Raw genomic sequence first — 21,708 nt, 5'->3', positions numbered from 1 at the left:
CGTCGTTCGAAAACGGTCAAAGCCTGCAAATTCTCTTCGATCATTGTCCATGTCTCGTGGAGTCCGTAGTAACCACGACTTCCAGCTACAATACTTCTGCGAATTCCACTATCTTCGCCTGGAAACCATTTTCGTCCAAAACTCTTCATATTTCTCCACAGTCGATAGTATTGTTAACGGTCAAAAGGCACATTTTGGCTGACGGCACAAAGCTTGCGAGTTCTGCTTTGAGTTTTTTGGGGAATTTACGCGTTTCTTAAGAACGAAGCAGCTGCTTCATTTCCTCCGACTATAACTCTTCTAGGCTGCGCTGTTGCCTCGAAAAAGCTGGGTCTGCTGTTTCGTTTCTGTTTTTATCCCATAATGTTTTGATGAGTCCTTATTCTCACAATTTTCTCGTCTAGAATCTTCTCAGTCTCAGTCAGTCTCCTAGTCGTTGCGTCGATTCCTCTCGATGAACCTGCTGCGCTGTTAATGACTGCTCTAACATTCTCGAGATCGGATCTTCGCGAGGGGGTTTAATGAGATCTACCTCATCTGGCATCGCTGCATCAAGGCTTTGCACGTATTTAGTGACGACTTCGGGGTATTTCAGTCGCTCCAAATCATACCGTGTCGGGCAACGGCAGTGGTGGAAAGTTTCGGACCATCGGAAGGTAGTGATCAGAATCGACGTTTGCGCCACAATAGGTTCGGACGTGAATAATATCCGAGAAGTGCCTTTCGTCAATCAAAACGTGATCGATTTGCGATTTGATCTATTGTGGTGAACTCCAGGTGTACCGACACGGGAAGTAGTACTGGAACTAGATACTACGTATGGCCATATTCATGGAGGTGGCGAAAGAAATGAGTCGAACATCGTTTTTGACGTCATGTTTTGAGCAGCTATCGTAGGCACGCTTCAGCTGTGCGTAAAGGGTGTCCTTGTGAGGGTTATGCACTACCTTCCACGAAAGAATTGTGTGCTTCGAGTCTCGACGATGAATAACTTCCCTTCTGCCGTTGGAGAGGACGCAACCGCGCACTAGGTGTGGTAGCGTCGAGCCGATAAATCGACTGGCTGACAGGGAATGCCAGCAAGCGATGGAGAGAAAGAAAAGAGCTTGGAAAAACTATCTAAGCTTCGCCTCAAGGGAGAACGCTTTCAAATACCGACGAGCTCGAAATGAATTGACCACGATTCTGAGGAGGAAGCAGCGCCAGCAGAGAGGACAGAGTTCGTGAAGAGCTGGAGCAACTGTTTCGGGCTAACGATACGCGCAAGTATTCTGAGAAGGTGAACCAATCTCGTAAAGGCTACGAACCGAGTCCAAATATATGTAGGAACGTGGAGGGAAACCTGATCATAAGCGAGCGTGAGGTGGTTGACAGGTGGCAGCAGTTCTTCGATGAGCGCCTCAATAGAAGAGCAACGGAAGGAGGTGAAAGGGAAGTTATCCTTGGAGTGCCTACAAACGAGATTAAACGGGAAATAGGGTCACTCAAGAACAACAGTGCCGCCGGCAAGGACAGGCTACCAGCAGAGTTCTATAAACATGGGAGAGAGTAATCTCTAGGATTTGGGAGGAAGAGAGACTACCAGAGGAATGGATGGAAGGAGTTGTATGCCCCATCTATAAAAAGGGCGATCAGCTACAATGCAGCAACTACCGTGGCATTACGCTAGTAAACGCTGCCTACAAAGTTCTCTTCCAGATTTTACTCCGCCTTCTATCCCCTTTAAGGCCCGAATACACACACGGCGTGACAACGCCTTCCTGACGAAAATTGTCAGTACCTTCTTGAAACCTTCTAATGTGCCTTCTAGCATCTGCCACCATCCACTCGTCTACACGGAAGACGCAATCACGCCGTCTCGAACTCCGCCTTGTGCTAACCTTCTTGTTGTCATGCCACCCAATTCATGTTTGTTTATGTTTGTTGGAAGAAAAAATAAGGCAACACACTTCTAGAATCACCAGCAGGCGGAAAATGATACAACACGGCGTTGCCAGCGCCTTCGCCAAAAGAAGGCAACACAAGACCGCGTGAAAAGCACGATGCGTCTACACGGAAGGCAGTCAAATACGCAGCCGAAGGCGGCGAACGACTACCTGCTACATTAGAAGGCAAAGCTAGAAGGTTCTGGTAGAAAGGCGTCCCAACGGGAGGCGCAATTACGCCTTCTAATTTGTATGGAGAAGGCGTCATTACGCCGTGTGTGTGTTCGGGCCTTTAGCGATAGAATTCGTAGGGCAGTATCAAGTGGGCTTAACACAAGCACGCGCTACTACCAAGCATGGAAAAGTTCACTCACTAGCAATATTTCATGCAAATGTGTTCTTTGATTCATCAGTTATCGTTCAACTATTTCCACTCGCGTACAAGTTTTCCATAGAAACGCTGTTGATTGTTTTTCGCTTCTAAGAGTTCCGACTACCATAGAAGGAGACTGAATGACTCAAACACGATAGTATTTATTGTATCCAAGTTCACTTGCACTCAACATTATCGCGAGAATCTTTGAGAAGTTATCGCCAGTGATACAGAACTATGAATCCAAATGAACGTTAGATTGCGTTCAATTGTTTGCTTACCGGAGGAAACAGATATCATCGATGCTAACGAAAATTGCAGCATGGTGCATTAGCATGTGATACTTGATATCACCAAGAATTATCGTGGTATATCACGGTGAAAGCACGACGTGGAGTAGCCGAATTCAGCCTACAAGCAGCCAACATTTGAAAGAATCATTGCGATCGCTTGAGTGCAATCATTTACGATTCTTTCGTGAAACACTCGCTAGATGTAGCTCGCTCCGCCTAAAGCAGGCAATACTGAAACAAAATCATCAAAGAAAGCTACCATATATTTCATTGCTTTAAGTTGTCTCTTGCAAGCTTGAGAATGTGTAACTTTTAATAGCGATGGTTTGCTAGGATTGAAAGCTTATAAATAGCACGTTCAGAAATGATACCTGAATGATTGTTATGCGATACGAGTTTTTCCATCCTTGGCTACTACGGATCAAATTTTCACTCTCCGGCAGATCCTACAGAAATGCCGGAAGTACAACGTGCCCTCACATCATGTTTTTGTGGACTTCAAGGCAGCGTATGATACCGTCGACCTCTGGTAACCGCCAAAAATAACACAAGTAAGGAGGTCCAACGACGTATTCAAGCTGGCAATCGAGCCTGCTTTGCCCTTCGCAGGACGCTTCAATCCAGGAGCATACGTCGCCGCACCAAACTGACGATGTACAAAACCCAAATTAGACCCGTAGTTCTCTATGGACTCGAATCCGTCACACTGCTCAAGGACATACGCGCACTGGCCGTAGTTGAACGGAAAGTGTTGCGGACAATATTTGGTGGAGTACAGACCAAAAGCGGAGAGTGGCGAGGGCGTATGAACCACGAACTGCAGGCACTACTTGGAGAGATTCGCATTGTGCACCTGACGAAAGTCAGGAGGCTACGATGGGCCGAGCATGTTGCGAGGATACCGCACGACAGTGCAGTAACATCGGTTCTCTTCAAAGACCCCACCAGCACCAGGAAAAGAGGGGCCTAACGTGCTACATGGCTTGACCAGGTTGAAGCGGATATGTGAGTATTAAGACGTCTAGCAAATTGGCGACGAGTAGCCCAGGACCAAGTAGAATGGAGTAACATTTTTGATACGGAACTAGCCACTACGACTCTAGGCTGCTAAAGAAGAAGAAAAGGGTTATGCAAGTTACTTCTGTCGCAACCATTTTGGTGAACAGACACTCGGGTTGGCAAAGCGTTTCATCTGCAGCCGAAACTAGAGTACGTCTCCATATCATTCGGTCTTTGACTACTATTCTCCATTCGTCTATAGCTCCTATTACATGGACAGCTCACATCCAACGAGAACGAGGTCTACCCCGACATCAATGGTGTCTTTCGATTCCCGCTAAATATAGCCTCTGCTGGTTGGTCCGCCAGCATTATAGCTACATGCTCAGTCCAATGAAACCTGCCGTGTTTTATGCCTGGTACACTTCAGGGTTCATGCACCTGTACCAAATTCTGTTATCCAGTTTTCCGAAAAAGATTGATTGCAAAATCCTCCGCTCACGTGTTTTATAGAGTGCTAGTTTTGCACGGGTTTGCGTGCTGACGGACCGCAAATGGTTACACAATCCGTATAAGGCCCTGTTTCCAGCCGCTATCTACCTCCTTATGTCACGGCTGATCTCATTGTCGCTCGTTGCCACTTCAAATGAATTCTCATTCATCACCACTGCTTTGGGCATCAAATGGTGAGTTGACAACCTGGAAGGAGCGTCAAACATAGCTTCGGCCCTCACAAGTTCCTATCTCACACCTCCACGAGTCATATGATTACACTAGACTGCCGGTTGAAACATGGATACAACTAGTTGGTGTTGCCTGGACAATGTTGTCATCTGACAATAGCTAAGTGAGAAAGTGCGACGCGATCATTGGCGCGTTAACCATATTCCGGCGGTAGAGGAAATGCCTCGCCAACCCGAGCGTCTGTTCACCAAGATGGAGCGGCTCAAAACAGCGTCTGATCTCCATGTTACGAGCGGCTGATCAACGTCCTGGTGGTAGCGTGGGACTCTTAACAGAGCTGACACGATGGTCCCCCGGCGAGACAGGGGGTTGGAGAAGGCCCAACGAGCCGCCCCGGAAAACAACATGTTACAAACAACGTAAGAGATAATACGGATCGGAACAATCGGCATGGACCTAGGCAACGAAATAAGGACTACGATTGGAAACTTGGGACATGGAACTGCAAATCGCTCTGCTTTCCAGGTTGCGACACGATAATATATGACGAGCTACATCCACGCAACTTCGAAGTCGTAGCGCTGCAGAAACTTTGTTGGACAGGACAGAAGGTATGGAAAAGCGTGCACCGGGCGGCTACTTTCTACCAGAGTTGTGGTACCACCAGCGAGCTGGGAACCGGCTTCATAGTACTGGGTAAGATGCGCCAACGCGTGATAGGGTGGCAGCCGATCAACGCAAGGATGTGCAAGTTGAGGATAAGGGGCCGATTCTTCAACTACAGTATCATCAACGTGCACTGCCCAACTGAAGGAAGACCCGACGACGAGAAGGAAGCGTTCTACGCGCAGCTGAAGTAGGTCTACGATAGCTGCCCGCGACGGGACTTGAAGATCGTTATTGGGGACTTGAATGCTAAGGTAGGACGGGAGGTTATGTACAGACCGGTAATCGGACCAGATAGCCTGCATGCCGTGTCTAATGATAACGGCCATCGGTGCGTAAACTTTGCGGCCTCCCGTGGTATGGTAGTCCGAAGTACCTTCTTCCCCCGCAAAGGTATCCACAAATCCACCTGGAGATCACCTTACTTACAAGTGGAGAACCAAATCGACCACGTTCTAATCGACGGCAGGTTTTTCTCCGACATCATCAACGTTCGCACCTACCGCAGTGCGAATATAGATTCGGACCACTGCCTAGTAGCTGTGTGCATGCGCTCAAAACTATCGACGGTGTATAACACCCGCCGAAGTCGAACGCCGCGACCAAATATTGTGCAACTGCGGGACGCCGAGGCTGCACAGGAATACGCGCAGCAGCTGGAGGCAGTGCTACCCACGGAAGAGCAGCTTGGCGCAGCTACCCTTGAAGATGGCTGGAAAAGTATCCGATCCGCCATAGGTAGCACTGCAGTAGCGCTACTAGGTACAAGGGCCCCGAGTCATAGAAAAGACTGGTTTGACGGCGAATGCAAACGGTTAGTCGAGGAGAAGAATGCAGCACGGGCGAGAATGCTGCAACATCGTACGAGAGCGAACGTGGAACGATACCGACAGGCACGGAACAGCCAAATCTCAGTCCTCCGAAGGAAGAAGCGCCAGCAAGAGGACCGAGATCGCGTAGCGATGGAAGAGCTGTACCAAGCTAACGACACTCGGAAGTTCTACGAGAAGCTGAACAGCTCCCGCAAAGGCTTTGTGCCGCAAGCCGATATGTGCAGGAGCTTGGACGGCAACCTCCTTACAGACGAGTGTGAGGTGATCGAAAGGTGGAGGCAGCACTTCGGCGAGCATCTGAACGGCGATGCAGTAGAGCGCGAGGACGGTATGACAATTGATCTTGGTGCCCGAGCAGAAGACATCAGAGTTTCAGCCCCCGATCTCCTGGAGGTGGAGAAGGAGATTGGTCGGCTGAAAAACAATACAGCTGCTGGAGTGGACCAACTTCCCAGTGAGCTATTGAAATACGGTGGAGAAACACTGGCTAAAGCCGTGCACTGGGTCATTGTCAAGGTTTGGGAGGAAGAACGAAGACCGGAGGAGTGGATGGAGGGTATTGTGTGTCCTATCTACAAAAAGGGTGACAAACTGGAGTTCTGCAATTACCGGGCAATCACTCTGTTGAACGCCGCCTACGAGGTACTCTCCCAAATACTTTGCCGTCGACTATCACCATTTGCGAAGCAGTTCGTGGGGCACTACCAGGCGGGACTAATGGGTGCCCGCGCCACCACGGATCAGATATTCGCGGTTCGGCAGGTTATGCAGAAATGCCGCGAATATAACGTGCCCACACATCATTTGTTCATCGATTTTAAATCGGCGTACGACACAATCGATCGGGACAAGCTATGGCAAATTATGCACGACTACGGATTTCCGGACAAACGAGAGCTGGCAACAAGGCCAACTAAGTATAGTGCGCGTTCTGCCTTAACGCGAAATTTTAGTAATAGGGCTGTTTCCCGCGGAATAATAATGGTTCAATTAGTGAAACCGCAGAGTTCCAGTTATCCTAATGTCCGGGAGAGTGAAAAGGAGAATTAACGGACCGCTCTCGACATGATAACATTGATAAGTATCGTTATGTTTTCGAGGTGTTTGTTTGTTTTGAAGTCACTTGAACCAGCCACAAAACTCATCGACCGAAAAGTTGAATTGGATACGCTCGCAGTGCCACCGCAGTTCACTGGCGGGTAAACGAATTAGCTGCCATGAAAAAGTCGAGCAGGTTTGAATATAATACTAATATCGAGGATTATTTTTTATTCCATACTCAACGAGATGGTTAGAGTTAGATGCATAGCAGAAGGAGGGGAGGAAGAAAAGTTGGTAAGATCGTTCTAAATTATATCAGAGACATTGAAGCTTTAATGACTAAATAATAATAAATACGAGCCACTAATGCAAATTAGTTCGGAAGTGTGAATACAATGTTATGTCTAGTAGTTATAACAACGTGTTCATGCGGGGCTTGGTGTTTATGAAGGCGATCTCGGAATGTACGTGTGTCACCAGACATTCTTGAAATGGATCGTTGGATGAACACTAGAGCTGTCACCTTTCGTCTCCAGGACTAAAAATATTTGCATCTTTATATTATGTAATATGTTGAAAAATAGAATATATATCAGCTTCAAATAGAAATAGATGCAGATATGTTTTTTCCATAAAAGCACTGCCGGTCAGTGGGAGATGAATTGTAAACACACACACACACTACGGATTTCCGGACAAACTGACGCGGTTGGTCAAAGCGACGATGGATCGAGTGATGTGAAGATGGCGGATACGTACATCGGACTAAAGGCTGAAGCCAAACGGATTGGACTGGTCATCAATGAATCGAAGACGAAGTACATGAAAGGAAGGGGTTCACGAGAGGACAGCGCTAACCTCCCACCTCGAGTTCAAATAGGTGGTGATGAAATCGAGGTGGTTGATGAGTTCGTGTATCTGGGCTCACTGGTAACTGCCGACAACGATACCAGCAGAGAAATTCAACGGCGCATTATGGCAGGAAATCGTGCATACTTTGGTCTCCGGAGGACGCTCCGATCGAGTAGAATTCGTCGCCGCACCAAGCTAACCATCCACAAGACGCTGATCAGAGCGGTTGTCCTCTACGGGCATGAGACTATGCTTGTGGAGGACCAACGCGCCCTTGCGGTCTTCGAGGGGAAGGTGTTGCGTACCATCTTCGGTGGACTGCAGATGGAAAACGGAGTGTGGAGAAGGCGAATGAACCACGAACTGCAGGAGCTGCTTGGGGAGCCATCTATCGTCCACACCGCTAAGATAGGCAGGTTGCGGTGGGCTGGGCATGTTGTAAGGATGTCAGACGACAGCCCGGTGAAGATGGTTCTAGAAACCAATCCGTCGGGGACGAGACGGAGAGGTGCACAGCGGGCAAGGTGGATCGATCAGGTGGAACACGACCTGCGGACCCTACGCAGACTGCAGAGCTGGCAAACTGCAGCCATGGACCGAGTGGAATGGAGACGACTCTTACGTACAGCAAAGGCCACACCAGGGCTTGGGACTGTTTGGTAAGGTAAGGTCATCACCACCGCAGCACAAACCTTCGACGGGCTACCTGCCACCTTGTACTTCGTTTTAGCAGAATTCATGACAAGTCCAAGAGACTTTGTAATGGAAGTGCCACTTCTCTGCACGCTAGCCTTCCGTATAGCACCTTCTAATGCGATGTTGAACAATGAGTTCATACCGTTACCTTGCTTCAAACCATCTATCGTCACGGAAGCGTCCGATAACTGACTACCCTGACGACTGATGTGGAACCGTCAACCATGTTGAAAAACCATGTTCGTCTGAGCCTTCATGTTGAATTCTCGCATCATACCTGTCATTTCTTCCATATCACAGCCGCAGCTCCTCCTTCACGACATCGAGATTAGGCTGTATCTGAAGAATTTGCCATCAATTCTCAACACGCACAAACGATCACTGATCGGCCACCATGTAATAACACGCTTCATTTGTTTTCCCATTAGCGACCTCCACAAATATTGCTGGCGAGGCACCGCATTTTAAGAGTCAAACGCGCGCTCCGGATCAGACACTGTTGTACGCCGCACCTAACGTGGGAACAAAGCCCCGTATGACCCAACTCCTCAGTCAGCATAAGCTCCGCTAAGGTTTCTCGTCTCCCGGTTGGTACCTCGTGGAGGTTGGGATAGGAATTGATAAACAGTAATGGATGACCTCGATAAGATCTAAAGTGACACGTGTCCAGCCATTTTTCAACTCCACGGTCTTTCGAGATTCTTACATATCAGATGTTAATGTTAATGTTATTTTCCTCTGGTTATGGTTGACGATAAAGATAACGATAATCTTCGTTTTCAATTAATTGTGTCGGAAATTATTTCTGTCGTTTTCGAGCACTTCAGCTACAGTAGTAAATCGTTAAATTTCTTGGTGATATCCCAATCCCTAGTTCCACTATGATGCTTACTATAAACCTCCTGATCGATTGGTAAGCCGTTCAGGGAAATGTTGACATTTGCAGCACACGGTCGATCAAGCAAATTTTAACGACAAAGCGATTTTTGAACCAGATAACGTCGGATTTGCGAAGTGGATGTACAAAATTTATTATCGATTCGCAGCTTCCGTAAAGTATAGCTTTTAAGAACTAAGTGAAACGTAATAAACTTTTCCACACTAAATAAGAAAACATTTCTAAACTAACCACTGTCAAAAGATTCCTGAAGGAGCAGTAAAATAAACAGTGCGACCAGATATTAGAGAAATCAAACTTTATTCGTGAAAAGTTCGATTGTTGTTTCATACATGTTGTTACATACATGTTATTTTTTCAACGCAACGTTAAACATAAAACAATCATTAACCAGTTTGCCCATTTTCAGATCGTTCGGCAACCCTACATGACCGACCGGCTAACAGTACAAATCAAGGAGCAAACGTTGTACTGCTGCTATCTGAACGAGTTGTCCCTGGTGGTGGCGGCATTCACCTTACACTGCTCAAAAGCTCAAAGCTGGCACGATTCGATCACCAAAGCGAAGCACATTTACTCCCGACTGAAACTTGGTACTGCGTCTGATTTGCGGCCATACGGCAACAACATTGGCATCTGCAGTATCAACAACATCAACAGCAATATGAACATCAACAACGATAATCTTAGCATCCGAAAATCACCGCTCAATAGTTCGATAGGTAGTAGAGTCAGTAGTTTGAACAATAGCCATAGTGGGTCCGTCGATCTGAACGAATCCAAGCCAGTCTCCATTGACTTTGAGAAAATGAATTCACTATCCAGTGACGATGGTGCTAATGGTACTGCTTCAGGATCTGCCGTCCAAGGCAAACATATTACCGGAGGTCCATGGAAGGTGAAATCGACAGTCACAACCATGCATACATCATCCAACTCGCTCACGGTACAGCCATTCAGTGCTTTGGGGCAAAGTATGCCCAATCTGAATCTTAGTTCTGTACCAAATAAGTGAGTTTAGCTTTGAAATGTTGATTGAAATCACACTTTCTAATTTCGTATGTAAAATTTCAGTAATACTTTATCAGTTCCGGGTACATCTGGAAGTCACTCACACTCAGGCATGGTTCTGCTATCACCTAGTCAACGAGGTATCTCCTACCCACCACCATCGCCAACGAGGTGAGTACACCAGAAAATTCATTACTTTTCAAACTACATTATTGCTGGAATACTTTTCTTTGATTGCAGAGCAACCCTCCGGCGGGGATTTGCTTTCTCGTCCTCGATTAAGAACCCACCGCTTATCAAAACTCGAAACGTTGCATCACAGCAAAGTTTTATCCTCTCCCAGCAGTCTAGCTTCAATTCAGCCACCTTGGGTCAACATCAACAGTGCCTGCAAACGTCCTCGCCATCGCCTGGTAGTTCGCCAAACGTTCCATTCATCAAGCGCAAAAACAGCTTCCAAAGCCAAAGTCCATCCGGCTCGAGTCAAGGGCAGGTCCAAAGCACCGCTTTCGATCCGAACAGTCATGAAACTGATGCTATCTAGTATAAACTTTTGCCCTCCGGTCGGAGATAGGGTCCGCTCTATCTGGTCACTTACCATAGAAAATATCATTTATTTTCTGCCACCTTAGCCAAGCTAAGCGGGGCTCCACTTTATGTCCTAGGAAAAACCGTACTTTCCGTGTAATTATGGCACATATTTGGAACAGTGCTAACGTTATTTGTTGTACATATTCAAATTTTAACCACCAAAGTAGATAAGTCGAATAGCATATTATACTATATTTATTATGGAAAAGAATTTAGAATTCCTATTACTGTTCTTAGATATTAAAACGTTATTATTTTGTTTTTAAGAAAAGTTGAACACTGAACACAACAAAACGATGCTGTGACACACACTAGAACAAAGGAAAGAAGAAAACACAGGAAAAACAGTTATTTTGTGGAAAGACGACAGAGCTCACAGATGAATGAAACTGTTTGTTTTCGGATCCTTTGCTGTATAGTATTATGTAATAAAAAACGTTTCTATCGTAGGAGCTAGTACCGCTAGGCTTTCATAACTTTTTGGTTGCTACTTTCATACACTTTCTACTGTCTATTGTTGGTAGAAAATTACTTTACTATCCAAAGATGGTCGGGGATAACAGGTAGGAAGTTGAAGAAGTTTAGTTTATTTAATTTCACGAGCATTATCAATAGTTGTTGATATGATGATTCTTGAAGATGATTATGGAATTAGTACGCCAAACGCAACTGGTCTAATTCAGCATGCAAGTTGTGAAAATTTTAAAACACCCATTGCTTCTAGAAGAATTAAACAATGTTTAGAACATGATATACATGGTTGATATCATGAACTATCTGAATACCGATCAGAAGAAACACCTTTCTTCCAACACCTACCGACCATCGCATTATTACGCTTACAGCAAATTGGTTTGATGAATCTAATGCGTGCTTCGATGATCTATTTTTAATTGAACGATTACCCAACAATTTCATTCCCGTAAATGTCACAAAATCTACTCTATTGCTAGACATGATTGCTAACACGTTTTTTGCTTTTCAAGCTTTCTTTATTAAACGTAATGCGAACAGCGATACACCTAATTGGACAAAAGCAATAATTAAATATAAAATAAAAACTGTACTCGTGGATGGTGAACAAAACGATTTTAAACTCAATAATTTGCATATCATGCGATATGTCTTAGACGACGGGAGAATCATTACTCCATCAGAGATACTTTCATGGGAATAAGTCTTACAAAACAACAACCCACAGCTTTTCACATGTCATAGACAAAAAAAGTATTGTAGATAACTTATAGTATTCTAGTAGGATATGAAAGAAACATAACGGCTCTAAATATTAGCATTTATTGTTAACAGGAATTGTCAACACTAAATGATCAAAACCAGTTTTAATATTACAAACTACAGTAGTCTTTATAGGATTAGTTTTCTTGGAAACAGGATTCAAAATGTGACAAACATTTCATCCTAACGACGTAGTCGTAAAGCAAGATTTACCTAGAAGTGTATAGGTTTTTTTGAATTTGTAATGGAAACGAAACAGTTAAACCATAAATCGCGCCAATAACCAGCAAAATAAAATTATTTATAAATGAAGCACTGAAGTCATCGAGTTTGCAATAGTTACACCTTAGAAATCGGTAGTGAATTTGCGATAAATGTTTGCAAATTTGATTATGAACTCATATGAAGTCGATTCGAAAGGACACAACCAATTTAGTTACAAATTTCGGTGCAGGAACAAGGTTTTCACTACGGTAGCATAAACGAAACAAACAATTGGTTTGAATCATCATCTGTTGAATAGAAATAGCAGAATTGATCCTTTTAGCAGTGACAACATATCTTTCTGACATGTTCGCATACTATTGACAACCGTAACAAGTAATTTGAGACCATATTGATCATTTTTTCCACAACATATTGGTATTCAAATGAGGCTTGTGCAAAATAATTTTAAATTCGTCCTTTTTTCTATTGTAGTTTCCATTATTACGAATTTTGTCCATGTTTAATCTTACGTGATCCTCTAGTTTTTAATATCTTCGTGCGATTCTGAAAATATTATTTGCAGAGCAAAGAACAGAATCGTGGGTCACTTTTGGCATTCATCACAGCAGCTATTTTATTTATGTAACAGTGAGAAAATAACTTACTTTACTAAATTTAACTGTCTTTTCGTGCAAAAGTATTGAAAATAGTTCAAAATTCTTCCCAAGGTTGATCGGTCTTTGATGTTTTCGAGCAAATACTCTCATCCAATCTACAATCGTTGACAATGTTTTTTGCAGCTTCTTATCCTTACTACTTAGCTTTATTTTCATGGCGAAAAAGAACCTGTGCCAAAACCAGAACACGCCTCACTAAAACTTGGTCTTGGGCTGCTTCTCGTCATGCGCTTGCGTCACAATTCAGTTTCTAGTATGCCACTGAGTAATAAGCGCAAGTTTCTACGAATCTCGGTCGGCCTTTTTCAACGTCCGTGTCCCACGTACGTAGAGCGCCGCCGGGAGGATCAGCGCCTTGTACAGTGCAAATTTTGTGTGGATCTGCAGGCAGCGAGACCTGAGCTGGCTATACAATCCGTAATAAGCCCTATTCTCCACCGAAATCCTGCAGACGTTACGAGTGTACCTGGATATACGAATTCATAAGCCACTTCGAAAGTATCCCCATCCATCACCACTGCCGCACCAAAGCACAGTGGTCCAATATGGCAAAAAATGGAATTTAATTCCATAACGCCTTTCACCTTCATCCTAGCCTAATAGTGTCTTCGGAGCAATTGTTCGTATGAATGACCAGCATAAACGCAAACTGTCAAAAATTATGAAAAATTTACTATGCTAGAAATAAAAAACCAACTTTTACTTAATTTCTTTTGTGTTAAGAGATAGAGGAATGGTCTATTCCGAAAAGTTATGAACGATTCAAAAATATGAAACTTTGTTGAACAAATGAAAATCTTATCTTCATTCGGTACAAAGTTATAAAGTAAATCATATGGAAACCTATTGTTTCTTTCTTCACTTCTAGACACTGCTAGCGGTTTCCACTGTCATGTCTATCACCTCTCGCGCTGTTTTCCTGAACGCGTCCTGGATGAGCTTCCGCTGTTAGTTCAGGTCCACTTCAACAATAGCTCCATATACTTACCTTACCGAACAGTCTCTAGTCGTGGTGTAGCCTTTGCTGTACGTAAGAGTTGCCAGATCTGCAGTCTGCGTAGGGTTCGTAGGCCGTCCTCCACCTAATCGATCCACTTTGCCCACTGTGCACTTCATCGTCGCGTCCATAACGGATTGGTTTTAAGAACCATCTTTACCGGACTGTCGTCCGACATCCTTCAGCCACCGCAACCTGCTAATCTTAGCGGTGTGGACGATAGATGGCTTCCCAAGCAGCTCCTCCAGTTCGTGGTTCATTCGCCTTCTCCACGTCCCGTTGTCGACCTGCAGTCCGCTGAAGATGGTACGCAACACCTTTCACTCGAAGACCGCAAGGGCGCATTGGTCCTCCACAAGCATAGTCCATGTCTCATGCCCGTAGACGACTACCAGACTGATCAGCGTCTTTTAGATGGTTAACTTGGTGCGGCGACGAGCTCGATTGGTACATCACGAGACAAAAACGCCGCAGAAAATCACCTAGTTCACCGATCAATTTCAAACTTTTCTACAATAAAATATTACCCATAAGCTATCTTACTTACTTTACTTTACTTTACTTCTACGGCGACAGACCGATTATCGATCCAATGCCGAATCCAGAATACGTCGCCATGTCACTCGGTCTTGGGCTGCTATCCTTCAATCTCCCCTAACACCTATTTCGCGGGCATCCTCTTCAACTGCAAACATCCAACGGGTGCGAGGCCTACCTCGAAGTCGACGGCCTCTATCGGAATTTCTGCTAAATACAGCCTTCGCTGGTCGTTCTTCCGGCATTCTAGCTACATGCCCAGTCCACTGCAACCTGCCGTGTTTTATCCGCTTAACTATATCCGCCGATTTGTACACCTGGTACACTTCATGGTTCATGCGTCTGCGCCAAACACTATTTTCTAGTTTGCCGCCAAGGATTGAACGCAAAACCCTACGCTCAAAACCACCAAGAGCTCGCCGATCGGTCTCTTTCAACGTCCATGCTTCTTGGCCCTATAGGGCCAGTGAAGAATTAGTTGTTTCGTAGAGTGCAAGTTTAGTACGGGTTTTCAGACTACGGGACTTCAGCTGGTTACGCAATCCGTAGAAGGCCCTGTTTGCAGCTGCTATCCGCCTTTTACCTCATAGCTAACCTCGTTGTCACGTGTCACTAGTGTACCCAGGTAAATAAATTCGTCGACTACATCAAAAGTTTCCCCATCTAACACCACTAACATTCGTTGGACTACCACACTCTCTACCAGCCACCATGAATTTCGTTTTGGCAGAGTTAACGATGAGCCCTACTCTCGCAGCTTCCCTCCTGAGAGGTCCGAAGGCCTCTTCCACAGCTAATTCGCCATAACTCATTTCTCTTTACTGTATCGTACGCTGCCTTGAAGTCAACGAACAGATGGTGCGTCTGCAGGTTAAATTCTAGAAATTCATCGAGGATCTGACGCAGGGTAAACATTTGGTCCGTAGTGGAGCGTCCCCCTTGAAAACCACATTGGTAATCGCCAACAAAGGTCTCCGACAACGGCCTCAGTCTATGGAACAGAATACGGGAGAGAATTTTGTGAACGGTGTTGAAAAGGGCCCCGATAATTACTACAGTCCAAGCGGTGGCCTTTTTCGTAGCTTGGACATATGAGACCCTCCAACCAGTCCGAGGGCAATTCTTCATCGGACCATACTCTCAGCATGATCCGGTGTGCTTACAGCTGTTCGCTCCCGACTTTAAAAAGTTCGGCTGGAATGCCGTCTTTACCAGCTGCCTTGCAGTTCTTCAGCTCTTTCACTGCTTTCTTAACGTCGTCCATGGATGGTGAGTCCACAGCTTTGCCATCATCCTCCATCACCATCCTGCTCCTTTTCGACTACGCTGTTTTCTTCACCATTCAACAGCACACTAAAGTGTTCCTTCCAACGCCTGGCCACTTCCGTTCTATCGGTAATCAGGTTCCCCTCCCTATTGTTGCACATGACAGGGGCTGACACGTTCCGGTTCCTGATTCCATTTATCTTCTTGTAGAGTTATCTATAATATATAAATCATATTTATTTACTTGACTTTTACTCCACTCATTAGATCATGTACAACATGTGACTGCAGCTTTTTATGTACGAAACCCCACTTTTTCTTCATGTCTTCCTTAGATTTGGCCTCCTTGAAATACTTCCGTAGTTCCTGTTTCATAATAGTCCAGTATTTATCGATGGGCCATAGTTCCGATTGCTCATGTCCTTTGGTACGAAAGTGATCTCGTTGGCTTCATACCACTCCAGGACATAATTTAAACAGTAGCACAAAGCAAGATCCGGCCAGAAGATTGTAGAGCCCTCGTCCCTCAAATTGCTTCAACCGAGGAAGCAGTTATGATACTCCTTGAGGAAGATCGCCCCGGTAATCATGAATTGCGCATTCCGTGTGCCACATAAGGAGATCGTTTACCAGATCAGGTTTTTCTTGATGAACTTTCAATGTTTCTGCTTCATCAACCACCCAGCACAAGGGGCAGTGAAGAACAGTAGCTCCGGAAGCTGCCGGAAGTCCGCCTTGACGTGAGTCTCATCATCCATATTGAGACAACTAGGTTTCATCGGCAGCTGGGTGTACAGTTTTCAGGCCCGTGACTTTCCCACCGTATTTCGCCGTTCGTCACGATTTGAAGTTTTCGTCACTTTGCACGTATGCAGTCCCTCCCGGTCCTTGGCTCTGAGATTCAAATTTTTGACCACATCCTCGACCGAAGCATAGGGATTTTTTTTCATTTAAACGCTTTCATGACATGCTTGTGATCCTGATCACTAACATAACATAATTTCTACCCGCTTTGCTACTTTTGTTCGATGTTCAGAGCCTCGTAGTAATGTACAATGCACGACTCACCGTTGACGGCAATATTCCGAGTTGTTTTCCAATGTCACGAAGAGAGAGTTGAGGATTTTTCAGGTGCTTGCGCAGAATCAATTCGCAGAATTGCTTTCCGGGTAACGCCATTTTTTCCAATTGTTGAAAGACAGCGATGAAATACAATGTAAGCAATACACTCTAAACTACTTCTACCCTAATTTTCAAGAGCAAACACCCAATGGCTAATTTCCTACTGCAGTTTTTCTGCGATAGAATACAATATTTTTTCCTTCGCTCGGGCACTCAAAGGACAGTATTTCAACGTGTCAGCCTACTTCGTTTCTATAATACAGATATTTCATGTGTTTTCTTGTTTTTAAATTTTCACACTCAAACACGTCCGGTTTTGGTAATACGGATGAACCATGATCGTTTGTAAGCTGAACAAATGTTGAATGAGGATAGAAACAATATAGTACAGACCTCGGCTTAACGATGAACTGGACGGGGTCCTGTACTGTTTGTTCTCTTGACTTTCCTTTTGTCAAAATAAGTCCTTTAAAATAATTAGACTGGCTGTCAAAATTTGCAAAGGAATTGGAATTATGGTGCGATATTGGCAGGAGGAACTAGGCTTCGATAAAACTCCCTTGTATTGACAAAACATAAGTGTTTCTTATAATTACACTGACCAAAGGAATTCTAGTCCTTTCCAGGGAATTGTGTAAAACGCGGTCTGTAGCTGAAATACAACGAAACGGCTAGGAGAAACTCAAAAGCAGTTGAATGGCAACTAAATCACCCTTCTGAATGTGTACAATGTTCGCACACAAAAGTAATTCTCTAGTACTGACAGACAATAAGCTGCATTGTATGCAATACTCGTTCAATCATAGCTGAACAAAATTATCTACAAGAACGCTTTTTCTGCAACAAGCTATTTCTATAGACTGTCTTCTAGTATAAAGTTGGATTTCCTCATTTGATAGCTTTTTCAAAAGCTACCCGACTAACAATTTTGTTGAGTTACATCTTATTAGGCTATTATTAAGCGGATCTCAACTATGGCTTAATAAGCCGAAATCCAACAAAATTGCTTTTTGATTACTTCTAGACTGCGTGCTGGATTTTCTTCTCTTTCTAAGCTCAGAAGCCAGTCGGCGCCATATGCAAGTTTCTCGTTAGTTTCAACTATGTTTTCGGTTATTTTTATGTTTTCCGAGCGGTTTTCTCTTGTTTTATTTCTTTTTATCATTTTCGGAAAGTTTTTGGCATTACCCGTGATCAACGCGTTCTCAACATTTACTTTTCTTGTCCTTATTTTTTTCCAAGGTAATTATATTGAATTGAACGAGCTCGTAGAATTCTTTAGCTATATCTCTGACTTCTACGGCTGTAGCAGAGCTCTTAAGTTTTAGGTCTCTAATACAGAAGACGAGGCGAGCGGCGAGTTACTCGTCTGATCAGTTTTGGTATTGCAGATAGCGAATCAGTTGGATTTTGGACGAGTAGTTCGGCTGTCACCAACCAGGTTTCACTCGCTTTCCCTAATAAAACGTTTTGCTCGTTTCGACAGTGACTGCGGGCGAGGCGTGTTGCTCGCCTCGTCTTCTGTAATAGGGGCCATTATCTTTTCAAAACAGGAGTCTCACTACTTCCAACCACACCTTCTAATGGCACCACCTTAACAATCAATTGTTTTTTTTTTCTGCGCTGTTAGCTCCGCTACTCTTTAGAATACTCTGGAAAATCCCTTGTTTTTCCCAGTCTTATTTGTATTTGGCTGTGCTTAATAGGTTGGTTTGCCCGATTACCAGGGCAAAGGCTTAGTGCTACATTTCGATCCGAATTATACGCAGACTTCGCAGCCAACTGTTAAATGTAGAGGACAATTGCGAGGCTAGCACCACGATCCTACTGACACAAACAGTCTCTGGCGAGTCGAGACTCGAACTTGGCTTGTTAGGCCAGCATCGTACCTCGAGACCAGCTGGGATGAGCTGTCCGATTACGGAAATTTGAAACCCCCCCCCCCCCCCCTTTCCCAAATATTTTTTCCACAATGGGAAAAAAATACAGCTCGTTGATTAGTAATTAGGGTTATATTCTATTTGATTTTGGTGATAATAAGTATTTAAATGGATTACATCGAAAGTGATTCGAAATAGTATGCGATTATGTCAGGAAGACATACTACAGGTTAAAAATGATTAAAGTTATATTCTTTGACTTCAGTTCCAGTAAACCATATAATCCGTATTTTTTTTCTTTATGAAAAATTGTACAAAAATTTCTTTTTATGTAAAATTTGCGTAGAAAGTCATACCGGAGAATAGAACGAAAATTGTGTAACACGTAGTTTACTATGGTTGTCTCCAGATCACTATTTTTTCATTAATCTGAAGCGTTAAGTACAATGCTTGCAAGTAGTGAACTTTTTACTGAGACAAACTATTTTCTTAAAAAAAATGTTTGTGCATTAGTCGTTGCAAATACAGCCCGTATGATAAACAATCATAATTTGAAGCTTGAGATTGAACCTATTGTCGATCTTATAATATTTGCAATTCAATGATAATAATAAAACTTGGAATTCAATCAAATCAGACACAACGATCATTTGTACAATTCGCCACTTTCTCAAATTTTTCAATTATCTTCAAATGACAACGAAAAAAAATCTTCCACTATCAATTAGTTTTTGTTTATTCTGTTAAGCCGTCTCGTTCCATTTCAAGCTCCAAAATTATGGTTTGATTCAAGACTACGAGCCAAAATCTTAAACTGTTTTTTTTTTTATTTTTACATACACTACACAATGAATACGTATCTTTTTAACCAAATCAAAGAATAATTATTCGGAAAAGCTTAATCGTAAAACTAAAGTTTTCTCGAAACAAGCGTGGTGCATAACCGAGAAACCGAAATACTCAGACGCTTCAAAGTCTTCAGTCTGTCCTATACCGATACTTATATAATGATTTAAGAGATTAGAAGCAGCAGATTTTTTCGGAGTACGCAAAAACACAACCCAAATTTGTTCTTAGATTAGGTCATTATGGTCGCACTGGTAAAACTACAGCTTCTCATACTCTTTGTCGGTGAAGAACTATCACTGATTTCCTCCTAAACAAATCAAAATTAATATTACGTGTGCGAATTGTTTTGAGTGCAATTTGCAATAATAACAATAAAATGATTGGCTGCTTCCACCAAATACGTGAAACAAAATCACACAAACAGAAAAAAAAAACTCTACACAATATATTGGCCGTTATAGGCATCTAGTTTGAGAACAAACCAAAAAAAAAAAACAAAAATGAAGGACCTAATTTGTACTGCAGTGAAATTTGACAAAAAAAAAAACAAGCCATATAATACGCTTTAAGAAATATTGTATTTACACAAAAAGAAGGGAAAATCAAACTCTGAATATATAAAAACCAAGATAGAACGATAATGGTAACTAACTCAACTATTGAGAAAGATTCAAACAATTTTTACGCTAAAATTTATCCTTCCAACACGCAGCATGATATCAGGTATTGGAATTGTAACGATTTTAAAATTGCTCGAATCAACATCAAGATGTAATTAAAACCTTTCTCGTTCGAAAGCAGTAGATTTTTAGAGCTCTAGGAACGGCTGCAAATTAATTCGTAGAAAAAATGATGCGATGCTTTGCGATCTGTTGGCGCAATTGTACGGCAAAACAAAATTGGAGAAACAAGAGAATGATTTTATAGTTTGGTAGGAGCTCGAAAGTGTTTAAATTCTTTTGAATGTTCATCGAACTGGAAACATTGTCATTGGAAAAAAGAAACTATAAATAAATGTAAAATACTATACAAAAAATACTATTTTTATTCAACAGCTTTGTACACTACCCTGACTCATGAAATTAATACGAAAGCAAAGTTTCGAAATCATGCTGAGATAATCGACGATAATGAGACTTATTACATGATAGTGCTTCGTTTCTTAAGGCATGCTTTTTAAAATAATAGAATAAAACATTCGAGTGATGTCGAGCATTTGAGCCGTTCATTCCCAAAAGCAGTACAAGCCCTAATAACAATATTGGTTTTATCAAAGTTTTATAGCGCTTAATACAGCCAAAACAGCGCAATAAAACTTTGATAAAACCAGTTTTGTTACTTTGTAAAAATGCACAAATAATTAAACTTGAATGGTGTGTAGCTGAAGGGTTTTTTTTTTTTTTTTTATTCTCGCTTATTTTCCGTCGGTCTAGTTCCGCCACTGTTGTGGCCAATCACCGACGCCCGGGGAGGCGACTCCACACCCAGGACCCTAACTCACGACCCGTTTATTAACGGACCGGCGCCAACGGCTTTACTTCCTCATGCGATGGAAGGCGTGATCCCAGAGATTTTTCGCCTCAGAAAATCTCCCGGTGTCGGCTGGGGTTGAATCTAGACCAGTTGGGTTGGTTGTGAGTGGATCACGCCACCTCACAACCATCGACACCTATGTCGGCGGTGGGATTCGAACCCAGGCGTCAAGCGTGGTTGGCGGAGACGTTACCAACCACACTAGGCCCCCGCTTAGCTGAAGGGTTATTTCTGCTAACTGTGTATTTAGTTACGTTTACTTTCACATGTTGCATGAGAACATTGAGTTATTTCTTTGCAAATATGTGAAAATATATGCCAAAGAAGGTATTACTAGGTTGCTGCTCGCCCACGTAACGGCGAGGAGCTGTCCAGAGTGGTAGGATTTGACCACAGTTGAGTGCATTAAAATGGTTCTGAGTAACAAAACCTGGCAAGTGAGAATCCCCGGTTAGCAAATACGTTAAACGTGATCAAATTGGGCCCCGTAAAAATTCCTCGTTGTCCGGTACGTTGCATCAGGCAACTTGCCAAGGAAGCCA

General features: G+C 43.4%; 1 protein-coding gene across 2 annotated transcripts in view; it reads left to right on the top strand.

The window, feature by feature from the left end:
* The window catches only part of LOC129724241 (uncharacterized), a 273,777-nt gene extending 253,594 nt beyond the window's left edge, over nucleotides 1-20,183 (top strand). For both annotated transcript variants that reach the window (XM_055678962.1, XM_055678964.1), the window contains 3 exons: nucleotides 9,670-10,271; nucleotides 10,335-10,442; nucleotides 10,512-20,183. In XM_055678962.1, the coding sequence (XP_055534937.1) occupies nucleotides 9,670-10,271; nucleotides 10,335-10,442; nucleotides 10,512-10,815 (1,014 nt within the window). In that variant the 3' untranslated portion in view covers nucleotides 10,816-20,183. The remainder of the gene's footprint in view (nucleotides 1-9,669; nucleotides 10,272-10,334; nucleotides 10,443-10,511) is intronic.
* The last annotated feature ends 1,525 nt before the right edge of the window (nucleotides 20,184-21,708 follow it).

This window comes from Wyeomyia smithii, chromosome 2 (assembly GCF_029784165.1).
Source record: "Wyeomyia smithii strain HCP4-BCI-WySm-NY-G18 chromosome 2, ASM2978416v1, whole genome shotgun sequence".
NCBI classification, from domain to species: domain Eukaryota; kingdom Metazoa; phylum Arthropoda; class Insecta; order Diptera; family Culicidae; genus Wyeomyia; species Wyeomyia smithii.
This window is presented reverse-complemented; position numbering and strand designations above follow the sequence as displayed.